At 47.7% G+C, this 12,810-nt stretch overlaps 1 protein-coding gene across 9 annotated transcripts in view; it reads right to left on the bottom strand.

Annotated features, from left to right (window-relative positions):
- The window catches only part of ACTR3B (actin related protein 3B), a 63,353-nt gene that overhangs the window by 6,304 nt on the left and 44,239 nt on the right, over positions 1 to 12,810 (bottom strand). For 7 of the 9 annotated variants that reach the window (XM_054726467.1, XM_054726459.1, XM_054726461.1 and 4 more), the window contains 3 exons: positions 10,501 to 10,644; positions 7,350 to 7,523; positions 5,382 to 5,474 (listed from right to left, as the gene is read on the bottom strand). The exons of 1 other annotated variant lie outside the window; for it this stretch is intronic. In XM_054726467.1, the coding sequence (XP_054582442.1) occupies positions 5,382 to 5,474; positions 7,350 to 7,523; positions 10,501 to 10,644 (411 nt within the window). The remainder of the gene's footprint in view (positions 1 to 5,381; positions 5,475 to 7,349; positions 7,524 to 10,500; positions 10,645 to 12,810) is intronic. One more of the 9 variants, XM_054726466.1, reaches the window with a different exon arrangement.

The following is a 12,810-nucleotide window of genomic DNA, read 5'->3' as shown; positions in this document are numbered from 1 at the left end:
CTTCGCTCCAGCCAGGAGCCGCCTTTCCACCTTCCCACGCTGCCCAGAGGCCCAGAGCAGCTAGGGCGGTGCGGAACACCTGCGTCGTCACCATGGCAACAACTCGGTGCCTGTGTATGCAAATTAACTTGCCATCTTTGTGGGGTTAATTTGCATACTCACTCCTGATTGGCTGGTGGGTGTCGTGAAGGTACGGTCCATTTGTATCTTTCTCTTTTATTAGTGTAGATTATTTTTAGCTTTTTTTTTTTTAAATATATTTTATTGGTATTTTACAGAGAGGAAGGGAGAGGGACAGAGAGTTAGAAACATCGATGAGAGAAGAAACATCTATCAGCTGCCTCCTGCACACCCCCCACTGGGGATGTGCCCGCAACCAAGGCACATGCCCCTGACCGGAATCGAACCTGGGACCCTTCAGTCCGAAGGCCGACGCTCTATCCACTGAGCCAAACCAGTTTCGGCTTAGCTTTTTTTTTAAGATCTAGAGGACAAGAACCATCTCTCCTACACACTTAAATCCCCTGCTTTGACTATGATCGTGTTGTGGTCTGTCAGGTGCTTGGATATCTGAGGAACAGAACTCGGGAATGAAGACATGCAGTTCCATAATAAAGCAACTCAAAACCGGCCCTGCCCACAAGAACAGCACAAAAGCAACTGAACACCGAGACGAAGCCAGCTGCTACCAGCGCTACCAGTTTAGCTGCACATCACAGTCACCCAGAAGCTCCAAACACCCGGACCCAGGCCCAGCCCGACCACACCAGCTTCTCTGGGGGTGGGACCAGGCATGTGTCCACTCTGACACTCCTGAGGGTGATGCCCGCAGGCAGCCAGGGCTCAAGCAGCACCTGCTCCTGGCAATGTCTTGGCCTTTGGGGATGTCACAGGCCTCTCACACATGAGCCCCTCCAGGCCCCAACCTCCCTACAAAGAGGCTGTAGACAGCCTTCTTATCTACAGGCCAGACTGAAATAAAAATTAGGGTATGACTACTTTTTTCTGAAAAATAAACTTCTGCTTTTCTCAGGATTCTAAAGTTTCAAAGCCACCTTTTATTCTCACTCCTCCACCATCAACCTGAGCAAGGTGCTAACTCACAACAAGGCATCAGCTGCCATCACAGCGCCCACATGAGCCTCCTCTGACTCCCCCACCTGGAGAACCTGCACGAGGGGTCCGGACGAGTCTGCAAATGCGGAAGTCCTTACTGGCCGGTCTCCCAAACAGCAGACCCTCAGGCACCAAGGCGCTGGTTCAGAACTCCCTCCTGCTGGGTTTCTGGGGTCCCACTACAGCCAATTCAGACATCACAGCTGCCATAAGAGGCTGTGGGGACCACAGGGCAGCACATGGTGACAGGGCCAGAACCAGCGCCTGCTCTCATGGAGGGTGCCTCACCTGTCTGGTCAAAGCTCAGCAGGGCTCAGCCCCCTTGACACTCATAACTTCCTTTGGGTCTGGACCATGCTCCCTACTTCCTCCCTGGTCCACTCAGTGCTTTGTCTTTGTTTTATTTTGTTTTTATGCTTTTTTATTGATTTCAGAGAGGAAGGGGGAGAGACAGACAGACAGAAACATCAATGATAAGAAATAATCCTTGATTGGCTGCCTCCTGCGCGCACACACACACACACACACACACACACACACACACACACACACACACACACACACACACACTAGGGATAGAGCCAGCAATCTGGGCATGTGCCTTGATCGGGAATCGAGCCATGACCTTCTGGTTCATAGGTCGATGCTCAACCACTGAGCCATACCAGCCAGACCACTGAGTGCCTTGTAAGCCCAGGCAGGTACCTGTGCAACGGATGAGAGTGGGCCTGGCAGGAAGAAGAACATCAGTAGCAGGAAAGGAATGACAGTACGAGAGTGACAGGAGAGGAAGGGCAGGCCTAGGACAGGTGAAGGAACCACTCAGAGCAGAGGGCAGCGTGTTCTGCAGGAGGGTGTCTCCCACCAGAAGAGGGTTCCAAACTAAAAACCCACCAACCCATACACCTGTGTACGTCACAGAAGTTCAGGCGGAGCTTCTTTCCATGACAAGCTCACACCCACTGGGAGGAGGAAGTCCATCCACCTACCTGTCCAAGGAGAAAACCCCTCACCCCATCATGAGCAACTTGTAGCCACTGACAGAAGTCCATGTCCCGTAGGACAGAGGGAAGACCCCAGATCACACCTGCTCCTCGCTCTCACGGACACCAAGACCCCGGATCACACCTGCTCCTCGCTCTCACGGACACGAAGACCCAGAGGCCCACACCTGCTCCTTGCTCTCCCAGACAAGAAGACTCAGCTAAAGCTGAGATTTAAGAAGTGGGGAGAACAAGATGGACTGTTTCTCTGAACCTCAATATCCAGTCTGTCTTCAGTTTGCCCTTCTTGTGGATTTTATTGGAGGACATTCAAGGATATGCAATAAATAAAAAGAGAATTATAATTATTTTCACCCATAAAGAGCTATCTATATAGAAAAAAATTTCCAGTAATAAAAATAACACTTTTTAACTATAAAACTTCAAACAATTTTAAAAGACAAAAAGTAGAAAGTAAACGTTATCTATCTGCCACCCCCAAAGACCTTTTATTTAAGAGGTTGGCATATGCAGAATCTTGTCAAGATGGTGGCATAGGTAAAGGTGGTACTCGCATCCTCCCACAACCACCTCAAAATTGCAACTAAACTACAGAACAACCATCATTGAGAACCGCCTGAAATCTGGCTGGACAGAAGTCCTATAACTAAGAATATAAAGAAGAAGCCACATCGAGACTGGGGATCAACGGTGGAACAGATGAACCAGAGGATCAAATCAGCGGTTTGGAAGATAAGGAAGCAGGAAACACCCACTCAGAACAGCAAAAGAAAAAAAGAATCCAAAACAATTAGGATAGTACAAAAAGCCTCTGGGATAACTTCAAGCAACCAACATTCCCATCATAGGGGTGCGAGAAGAGGAGCAAGTAACTAAAACCCTACGTGAAAAAATGAGAAAAACGCCCCTTACCTGGTGAAAGAAAGACTTACAAGTCCAGGAAGCACAGAGAGTCCCAAACAAGATGAACCCAACGAGGCCCACACCAAGACATCTTAATTAAAATGCCAAAGGTTAAAGACAAAGAAATAAACTCAAAGCAGCAAGAGAAAAGCAGTTACTGTATTTTCTGGCATATAAGACGACTGGGCATATAGAAGATTTTCCTGGGTTAAAAAGTCTTCTTATACGCCGGAAAATACAGTAGTTACCTACAAGGGAGCACCCATACGACTGTCAGCTGATTTCTCAACAGAAACTTTGCAGCCCAGAAAGAATTGGCAAGAAATATTCAAAGTGATGAATACCAAAATCACTCTACCCAGCAAAGCTATCATTGAAAATTGAAGGACACATAAAGAGCTTCCCAGACCAAAAAAAAACAAAAAACTAAAGGAGTTTCTCAACATTAAACCAGTATTACAAGAAACGTTAACGGGTCTTCTTTAAGAAGAAGAAAAGAAGACCAAACATATGAATAATAAAATGACAACAAATACATGTCTATCAACAATTACTTTAAAAGAAAATGGATTAAATGCCCTAATCAAACGATATATGGAAGCTGAATGGATAAGAAAACAAGACCCTTACATACGATGTCTATAAGAGATCCATTTCAGATTGAAAGACACACACAACTAAAAGTAAAGGGATGGAAAAAATTATTTCAAGAAAATGAAAACAAACAAAAGTTGGGTAGCAATACTTATACCAGACAAAATAGACTAAAACAAAGGCTATATGACAAGAGACAAAGAAGGACCCAGTAATTCTACTTCTGGGTATTTATCCAAAGAAACCCAAAACACTAAGTTCAAAAAAACATGTGTCCATATGTTCATTGTAGCATTATTTACAATAATCACAAAGATATGGAAGAAACCTAAGTGTCCATCAATAAATGAAAGAATAAAGAAGTAGTGCATATATATAATGGAATGTGACTCAGCCATGAAAAAGAACAAAATGTTACCATCTGTGATGGCATGGATGGACCTAGAGGGTATTATGCTAAGTGAAATAGTCAGACAGAGGAAGACAAAGGCCATATGATTTCACTTATATGTGGAATCTAAAAAAAAAATAAATAAACGAACAAGCAGAAAAGAAACAAACTCATAGATACAGAGAATACTTTGACAGTTTCCAGGTGGGAGGGGGCTGCAGGGGTGGATGAAAAGGAAAAGGATTTTAAAAAATCAAAGAATTGATACAATCAAAAAAAGTTTAGCATATATCATTCAGAACCTTTCCTTCTATAAATATGCAAACTATATTTCTATATAAAGTGAAATACTATGTGCAAATTTTACAACCTGTTTTTCTAGCTATCAGTATATTCTCACATCTTTTCATTTGCATTTACACTGATTTACCTATTTCTTTTTAAAGGCTGTATAGTATTCCATCTTATAGATCAGGGGTGTGGAACGTCCGGCCCACAGGCCACGTAAGACCTGCAAAATCAGTTGGTCTGGTCCTGCCAAGGCATTAGGGGTGAATTAATTAAATGTTCAACCAAATATAATAGGCTGATTTTTAATTTGATAATTTTGTATGCCTCTTGAATTATGTTATAAATATCCAAATGGCCCTTGGCAGAAAAAAGGTTCCCCACCCATTATAGATGAAGAACATATTGGGCCCTCTTTCTGTAAAATGCGGCTGCCCAGATCTGAGTAAGGGAAGACGCAGTCCTGAGGCTTGGATGAGAGCATGACCCCCTCACGCAGAGGTTAATCAAAGGTGAACGAGGCTAACTGACTATCCCTTTCTGCTCTCAATATTTGGCGGTCGGCTATATTTCCTTTTATCCTATAATTACATGGATTAGCATTTTCTCAAGTTCAGAAGTCCCTCCAAAGAATTTGGAAAAAAGTATTACACGAGCGTTTACTAGTTGGTTGTTTCATTTCAGGCTCTGTCTTCTTCTGGCAACACCACATTGGCACTGAACCTAAATACGCATCAAACAAAACCAGTAGAATTCATGGAAATCAGAGAGGAAGTATTGCTTTTCTCTTTCAATCAATACATATAGTTAAAAGGGTCCAATTTAAAATAGCATAGCTTGCCAGATGAGAATAAAAGATACTAGAACAGTTAAATTAATACTTCTAGTTTACTGAGTCATCCTTCCAAACATCTAAGGCAACCCCACTCCAAGGAAAAAATTTGCCATTACACTGGCCTTTAACAAATCCTGTAAGGCAGGAGGTGAAACAGGAAAGTCTGCTATCAACGTTAATGACCTATTCTGAGGATGGTGGGCCTTAGCTGTGGAATGAGCTCGGAGCCCCTTACCCCAGCAGCTCCTACCTTGTACAGCGGACGACGCACATCGATGGGACAGTTCTGTATCACTTCATCAACAACATCTGAGATGGACTCCATAAAATCCGGGTTGGCAAACTACGTTTTATATAAATACAAAAGAAACATTACACATTTCTCTCGATAGGAAAAAACAAGAACACTTTTTAAAAAGTAACTTGAACAAATACAGAATTTACTATACCTTTAAGCACTTCACAAGGGAATGAACAATACGTCATGTGACTGTGTGCACGGACTGATGACAACATACGTCCCCTCAAGAGATGAAATGTGGGGTTTAATGAAGGAAAAATATGAAACGGTAACAAAAGCAGACCAGCCCTGCATCACAAATACAGTGAAACGTGTGATAAGACACTGTAAAAAGCATGTCCATGATGTATGTGAAATAATGAAACACTATGAATATGTAATGAGTACATAACTTATGAATACTAATTTATGAAAAAATTATTCATACAGAAAATAAAAAAACATAGTCAATGAAAGGTCACTGTATGGTGGCTTTAAAATGTAACGAATGCCCTGGCCAGTGTGGCTCAGTTGGTTGGCGTGTCCTCCCATGCACCAAAGAGTCATCGGTTCGATTCCCGGTCAGGGCACAAGCCAAGTTGTAGGTTTGATCCCCAGTCAGGACACGTACAGGCCAATCGATGTTTCTCTCTCACATTGATGTCTCTCTCTCTCTCTCTCTGTCTCTCCTCCCCCCTCTCTCTCTCTCTCTCCCTCCCTCCTTCCCTCCCTCTCCTTTCCTCTCTCTCTCTAGAGTCAATGAAAAACATATCCTTGGATGAGGATTTTTTTTTTTAAATGTAACAATGCCCTGGCCAGTTTGGTTCAGTGGATAGTGTGACGGCCTGCAGACTGAAAGGTCCCAGGTTCAATTCCAGTCAAGGGCACATACCTCGGTTGCAGGCTCGATCCCCAGCCCTGCATCCATGCAGGAGGCAACTGGTCAATGTGTCTCTCTCACATCGATGTTTCTCTCTCTGTGTCTCACCCCCTCCTTTCCACTCTCTCTAAAAAATCAATGGGAAAATATCCTTGGGTGAGGATTAACAAAAAAAAAATTTTAGCTTATTTAATTTAGGGAATTTAATCTGAGGAAAGAGCACTGACATTCCATTTGAAACATGTTTTAAAAGTCCAAGGAAAGCCTTAATGTGCACTAGTGCTGGGAGGAGGAGGTCACATCCAGCTGCTCACCCGCTGCTCCCTGGACATGGGCAGCTTCACGTCCATTTCAATCACAATATCAAGGGCATGAGTGGAGGGGATGGTATTATTAGGTTACAATACTGGACACGTTTTGTGCCATTTCCCAGTACAAAAGAGTTTTATGCACATCTAAAAAACAAGTAGCAGTTTGCAATCTACCTATTAAACACAAAGTGAATCAGGCAGGAAAATATACCAAAATATTTTTAAGTGCATTTTATTTAAACTTTAAAATGCTGCCCCTTAATTACTACTTCCACAAAAGTGATAATTTGTGACTCCCAGCTAATGACGACAGCTGTGATTCTTACAGACAGCCCTCACACATAAGCCTTAACTAAGCGTCAGCGGGGACACGGCAGGCAGGTGTCCTGGTTAGAAACTGGATTCGGATGGAAAGGGAACAGAGGCAACTTGCACGCCGTCCTGAGAGTAACTCATTTTCACATCAGTGTGCGATTCATTTCAATTCCATTATCCCTACTGCTCTCCAAACTTCTTCCGACCCACTCGTGGCATAATCAATGGTTCGCTATTTACAGATAATCAAGCCTACGGAGAGCAAAGGGGCACAGTCGGTCACGCAGACAGACGGCCCAGGGGCTGTCACCGTCACAGGCCTGTGCTCACCAGCTGTCCTCACCTAGCTGCAGTCAGCTCGCTTTACACACACGAGGTGGCAGTATTCCGCCATACCTGATGTGCTTCAACACGAAGAGGCAAGCACCTCACCTCAGGGTGGAAGAAAATCTCGGGGCCTAGGAACCGTTCGTAGCCCACATCCACCACGAACTTCTTCTGGTTGATGGCATTGATGCCTGTGTACTGCTTGATCCACTTCCCGGGGTCCAGGTCGTACTTGGCAAATTCCTTGACGATGTCAGGGCAAATGTAACAGTACTTCTCCTGCGTGCACACACACAAAGACGTCACCAGGCATTAACAACTAGCGCAGAGCCTCCGGCAAATACCCAGTCACCCAAGCATTGAGCACACCCCTGAACTGAGTCCTGCCCACACACCTAACACCAATACGGACGTGCTAGGCTTCACAGTCGTCATCTTTCACACAACACATGTCTACGCTTTGATGTTGGACCTGTGAAGCTGCTTGTTTCAAGGTGTCTACTAAGTATGTTGTCTCCATCACCTCTTTCTGTATTCCTCTTAGGCGCCCACATGGCACCTGCCCCAGGTACCCACTACCATGACCCTGGACCAGCTGGCCTGCACTGCAGCCCCGCCCACTGAATATGGCCAACAACCTGATGGCCGCCACGGCCACCACCAGCTGTTACCCTGCTGTGCAGTGACAGTACAGCACGGCCATCAGCTGCACGGAGAGTCTTCACGGCTGAGGCGCGGGATGCACGAGTGAACAGACACACAGATCCCGGCCCTAGGGCATGCGCTCTGGCTGAGAGTCCATAACAAGCCGGCGACACGGCAGGTTATAGGTAGTAGGGGCCACGGAGAAAGAAGAGGCACACTCAGGCAGGACTGGACTATGCTGCTGCTGCTGCAAGAGCGTGCCCGTGGCTTTCACCTTGAACCACCAGCCTAGACACGCACTGTCTCCTCTGAACCTGGCGATGCTCAACGGGGCTCTTTGGGTGGGCACCTGTCCTTGGAGCTAACCTCTGTCAAGCTGCAGGTGGCACAGGAGTACCAGCTTCTGAAAGTCAGCTTCCTGTGGGCAGACGGCAGAGGGGGGCACCTTGTACACAAGGAGTGAGACTGACAGAGCAGCTATAGATCACCATGGAGACACCCAAGCCACGCCCACTCAAGAATACGTAGGGACCCAGATGGCTTCAGCGTCTCCCCGGTGATCTGCATGTGCTGGTCCGTCCTACTCCCTGCGTAGATGGTGCCCCCACCCCAAGGTGGAAGGCAGCACATGGGCACTCTTGCACCTTTTGGAAGGACCTCTGCAGGTGTTTTCTGCGATGAAGTTTGAAGTTTGCTGGACTCCCTGAAACATATTTCAATTTCATCCTCGACTCTCTAACAGAACTGTGAGACTGGAGGGCAGCGCTTGTTTATACAAACTGTGTTCTCTCAACAGAGTGAGCCATCGACACAGTTAAATCTGCCAGGTGGAGACAGAAGCATCGAGCTGTCCTCAGAGGCCTGGTCAGTTTCCTACAGCACCTCGACTGGCCCAGTGACAGCACGCAAGGCTTCAAGGGAAGGTGGGTGGAGAGTGCAGCGCTGGACTGGCGTTCTGGACTCACACACTGAGAACCCTGTGCCACGATCCGCACAGCCTCCCGCCTGCTCATGCCCACAGGCCACGGCCATGCGGTAACTAACACGGTGCAGGCACTCCTGCTCCACGCGCTCCAGGGTGTCTTCCTTCACAGAAAGAAGTGAGGCGGGAACCAACAGCAGGGCCCACAGCCACCCAGCGGGCCAGTGCGGCTCATCTCGAGGGCTTTACCAAACGAGTCTCTTTCCTCCTGACCTCTGCAGCCTCAACAGCCAGCTCCGAATTCAAGGTCAGGTGAGGACCCCAGAGAGCCAGTGAGTAAAGCAAATGCCACTGTGAGGACCAGAAAGCAACCTCATGAGCCATGACACTCAGGAGTCTTGACTGAGGAAGGGCCACTCACGCTCACCAAACAAGAGGCTCCATTCTGATTGACATTTGTCACAGATATGGGGTGGCAAGAGAGCTTGGGTCAAATCTCCATTTTTATTTTTTCACTAAAAAAAGGCAAGGAAAGGAAGAGGGGAGTTCTTGGGAAGCATTTTAATCTAAAAATAAAGTCTATGATACTTGGCTAAACTCTCCCCAGCTGGAAAGGGCTAAGTCTCCCGGTCTGCCGGGGCTGTGCTGTCCAGTTAAGCGTGCCCATCCCGGGAGACCGCGGCCCCGGGACAGCGGGGAGCTGGCCACCTGGCTTGCCGAGCCCTGACCTTCACCAGTGCACCCTGCCCTAAAACCACCTCTGTTGTTACCCAGAGTGCCGTGCACATGTGGGGCCATCTCTGATGCTTCCTGTCCTTCCGCCAGCGGGGTTCCCGGGAACTAAGCCGAGGAGAGCAGCGGGCGAGCGCCCCTCACTCCCACTGCAGCTCAAAGTGACAGGAGATGCTCAAGCTCACGGCACACCCACGCGAACTTCTTCTTCAAAAACAAACTAAATCCTCCTCTCTTCATCTACATAGTAGTTATCCTTGTATCCTTAAGAATCTCTGGTATTTTTACTAGAAATGTAATTGTCTGTCCTGCTTTTGCAACTTGAAAAGTTCCCTTAAAAGGGTTTGTCAACTGAAATGGACATGGTAACAGACTAAACTGGTCAAGTGAGCATTTAAATATGTCCTGACAAGCCATGCTCTTTATCGAATTGATTTCATTTTAAAACTTCCTGTAACTTTTTTAGCATGGTAACTAGAGTCCAGAAAATACAAGTGGACTGTGTTTCATGATTCTAGAGCCTGGAATGAATTGTTCTGAATTGCAGTTAAGGGGGTGCAAACCACACAACAGGGATGAGAAATGAGTTTGACACTGGCCGATACCCAGGACTGCTGCTGCTAGTGCCAACCGTGGAGGGAGCTGCAGAAGACTCAGGTAACTGGAGGCTCTATCTAATCACGCCAATTAAGGGAGGCTGCACCCGTGGCGCAGGCTCAGTCTGGCCATCACGCCGTTCTCGTCTACACTGGAGCCTCCACGGCTGATGTTCCGAGGAAGGGCCTGAGCTGTCAGTTTTTCAGCCCTCACTGAACTCCAGCGGTAAACAGATCAAGACCCACATTCAGGAGAGGAAGCGGGAGAGGAAGGCAGGTGGGAGCAGGGTGGCGGCAGCAGGGAAGTGTGCAGCCCATTTCTCTTTCACCCCAAACCAGCCCATTCCCCGTCTGTTTTTACCTTAATGGCTTTTGCGGTCTCCAGTGACTGCTCAGGAGGGATTCCCACCTCCCTCTCCCTTAGCAGCTGTTGAATGAAATACGTAATATCTCTACCTGCAATCGGGATGTGTTTGATGCAGCTTCCGATTACATAACCTTCCGCCTGGGGAAGAGAGGAGGCAGAAGACTGTGTGAGCAATCCCGCAGCGCCGCCGGCTCCCAGGGGCTCCTGCCCTCCCGGCCCTGACACGCATTTACAGATCCCCACGTGGCTCCGCGGGTGAGGTCCTTAAAGTGACTGCATTCCCAATCCCGTTACCATGACCTGGCCCCCCCGTAAGCAGCCAGAATGGTGCTTTCATCAGGAACACGCTCGGAAAACCACATGCCAAAAACGGATGCTGCATGTCAGAACCATGAATCCAACCTAACTTTGTTCCTTAACAGAAAGAGTTTTACCTATAAACTGCTAAGCCAACTGTAAGTCTACTTTTATTTAAGAATCTGTTAACATGCTTCAAGCCAGGACCTCTGTCCAGAGTGCGGGGCAAATGACCCCCTGGGGTCACAATACAGAGTCAGTCGGCACTAGCGCTGTGAGGGCACTTCCTAAGCGCCCAATAAACAGCCCCGAGTGTGGGCTAGGAGTGGTGCTGCAGCTCCCCAACACTGAGTGTCACAGTCAGACCCGCGCACTGGGGGCCTTCGGACCCTGGCTCTGGCTGCTGGTGCCAGGAACGGGCCACAGCCCAGCACCAGCCCCTCCCCAGCCTTCCTGAGGGCAAGACTGTCCTGGGAAGCCACAGGCTGGGGCACACCCAGCTCGCCCGACAGGGGCCGATGGTCAGAGTGGATCCCTCCTACCACAGTGTCACAGAGAAGGACGTGGCACTCCAGTCCCCGGACAGCACTGCTTCCGTGCCCCATGCCCCGGGACACAGAGGGCCCGGTAGCCACCAGGCAGAGCCACGGGAGGCGCAAGGACAAGCTGCTGAGCCCCTCAGGTTTCTTTCTGATGTGCCTAACGTCTGGAAGTAAGAGAAGATGTGGCCTTCCCACAGTCCAAGTTATTTGTAAAATATTTTAAGAAAGGGGAAAAAGAGGGAGATAAAAGATATGTCCAAATTATTAAAATAGTGAAGATCAACTTAAAGTCATAAGAATATCAGCTAAAACAAACCGTTCACAATTATTATACTCCATGCATCACATCTAACACTTTCTAAAAGTAACCCAGCCAGTGTTTGATAACATGAGCTTCGTCTCAGATTCAAAACAACTCTACACCCCCGTCCAATGACAGGCAGACAAGTGAATTAGGCTAGATCCCCAGGATGGGCTATTACGTAGCTACTAAATATTTTCACAGAATATTCAGCCATAAGAAACACTATTAGGGATAAGTCAGTATGCAAGCTATAATGTTAGGGTTATATTGTACAATCAGGACACAGAACCGGACACAGGATGTTCCAATTTCGCTGAAAACGTGCACGCATTGTGTCTAGGAAACGAGCTTAGAAGGCTCTGCAACCAAAGCCCAGTGCTCTCTGGGTAAGTTTACGGATATTCTATTTCCTCCTTCACATTTCTCCATTTCACTCCAATTTTGTACAACATGTAATTTTTTGGGAAAACACTGAATTATGATACAGACAAAAATGTTAAAGCGACTTTCTCTGTGGGCCTTGACACCGAGTGAACCAGTTTTCCTTTCTCCTCCTCAAGCGGACACACGGGAGAGAGGGCAGCAGGCCCCCCGCCCAGCGGGTCCGTCTGCACTGGCCTCCGAGGGGAGGACCGGGGAAGGGGCAGACACCGGGACCCTCGGTCAGCACTGCTCTCACGGGCAGCGGCACGGACATGCCTCAGCGACTCCTGCAGGAGCAAGGGGTGAGACCAGCTGCGGGGCTCCCAGCACAGAGAACACTGGGAGGGCGGCACGCAGTCCTGCCCGGCCCTCCGGATCCTGCTGCAGAGCGCACCCCAACTGAGGGCACCTCCACCCTTTACCCTGTCCCGGCGTTCTGACCCTGAAGGAATTAAAGCACATGAGCACGTCCTCGCTGCGACCTCCTGAAACAAAGTGCTATTTTTCAATGAAAGTAAATGAGTTGTTTTTAAAAAGCCCTAGTTTGCCTTTTCCACAGGCGTTATACACACATACACCTGCACACACAGACAGCGTACTTGTAATAAACGTGGATACCCAGGAACGGGCTGCACCTGGGAGGAGGGCCTGCAGGGGAGATCAGGAATGAGAGCCGGTGACTCTCCCTGGACACCCTCTCCAGAGAGTTTCAATTTCTTTTCAAAGAACAACTTTAAA

Source organism: Eptesicus fuscus, chromosome 14, assembly GCF_027574615.1.
Source record: "Eptesicus fuscus isolate TK198812 chromosome 14, DD_ASM_mEF_20220401, whole genome shotgun sequence".
Taxonomy (NCBI): domain Eukaryota; kingdom Metazoa; phylum Chordata; class Mammalia; order Chiroptera; family Vespertilionidae; genus Eptesicus; species Eptesicus fuscus.
The sequence above is the reverse complement of the archived record's forward strand: the minus strand, read 5'-3'. Positions and strand labels throughout refer to the sequence as shown.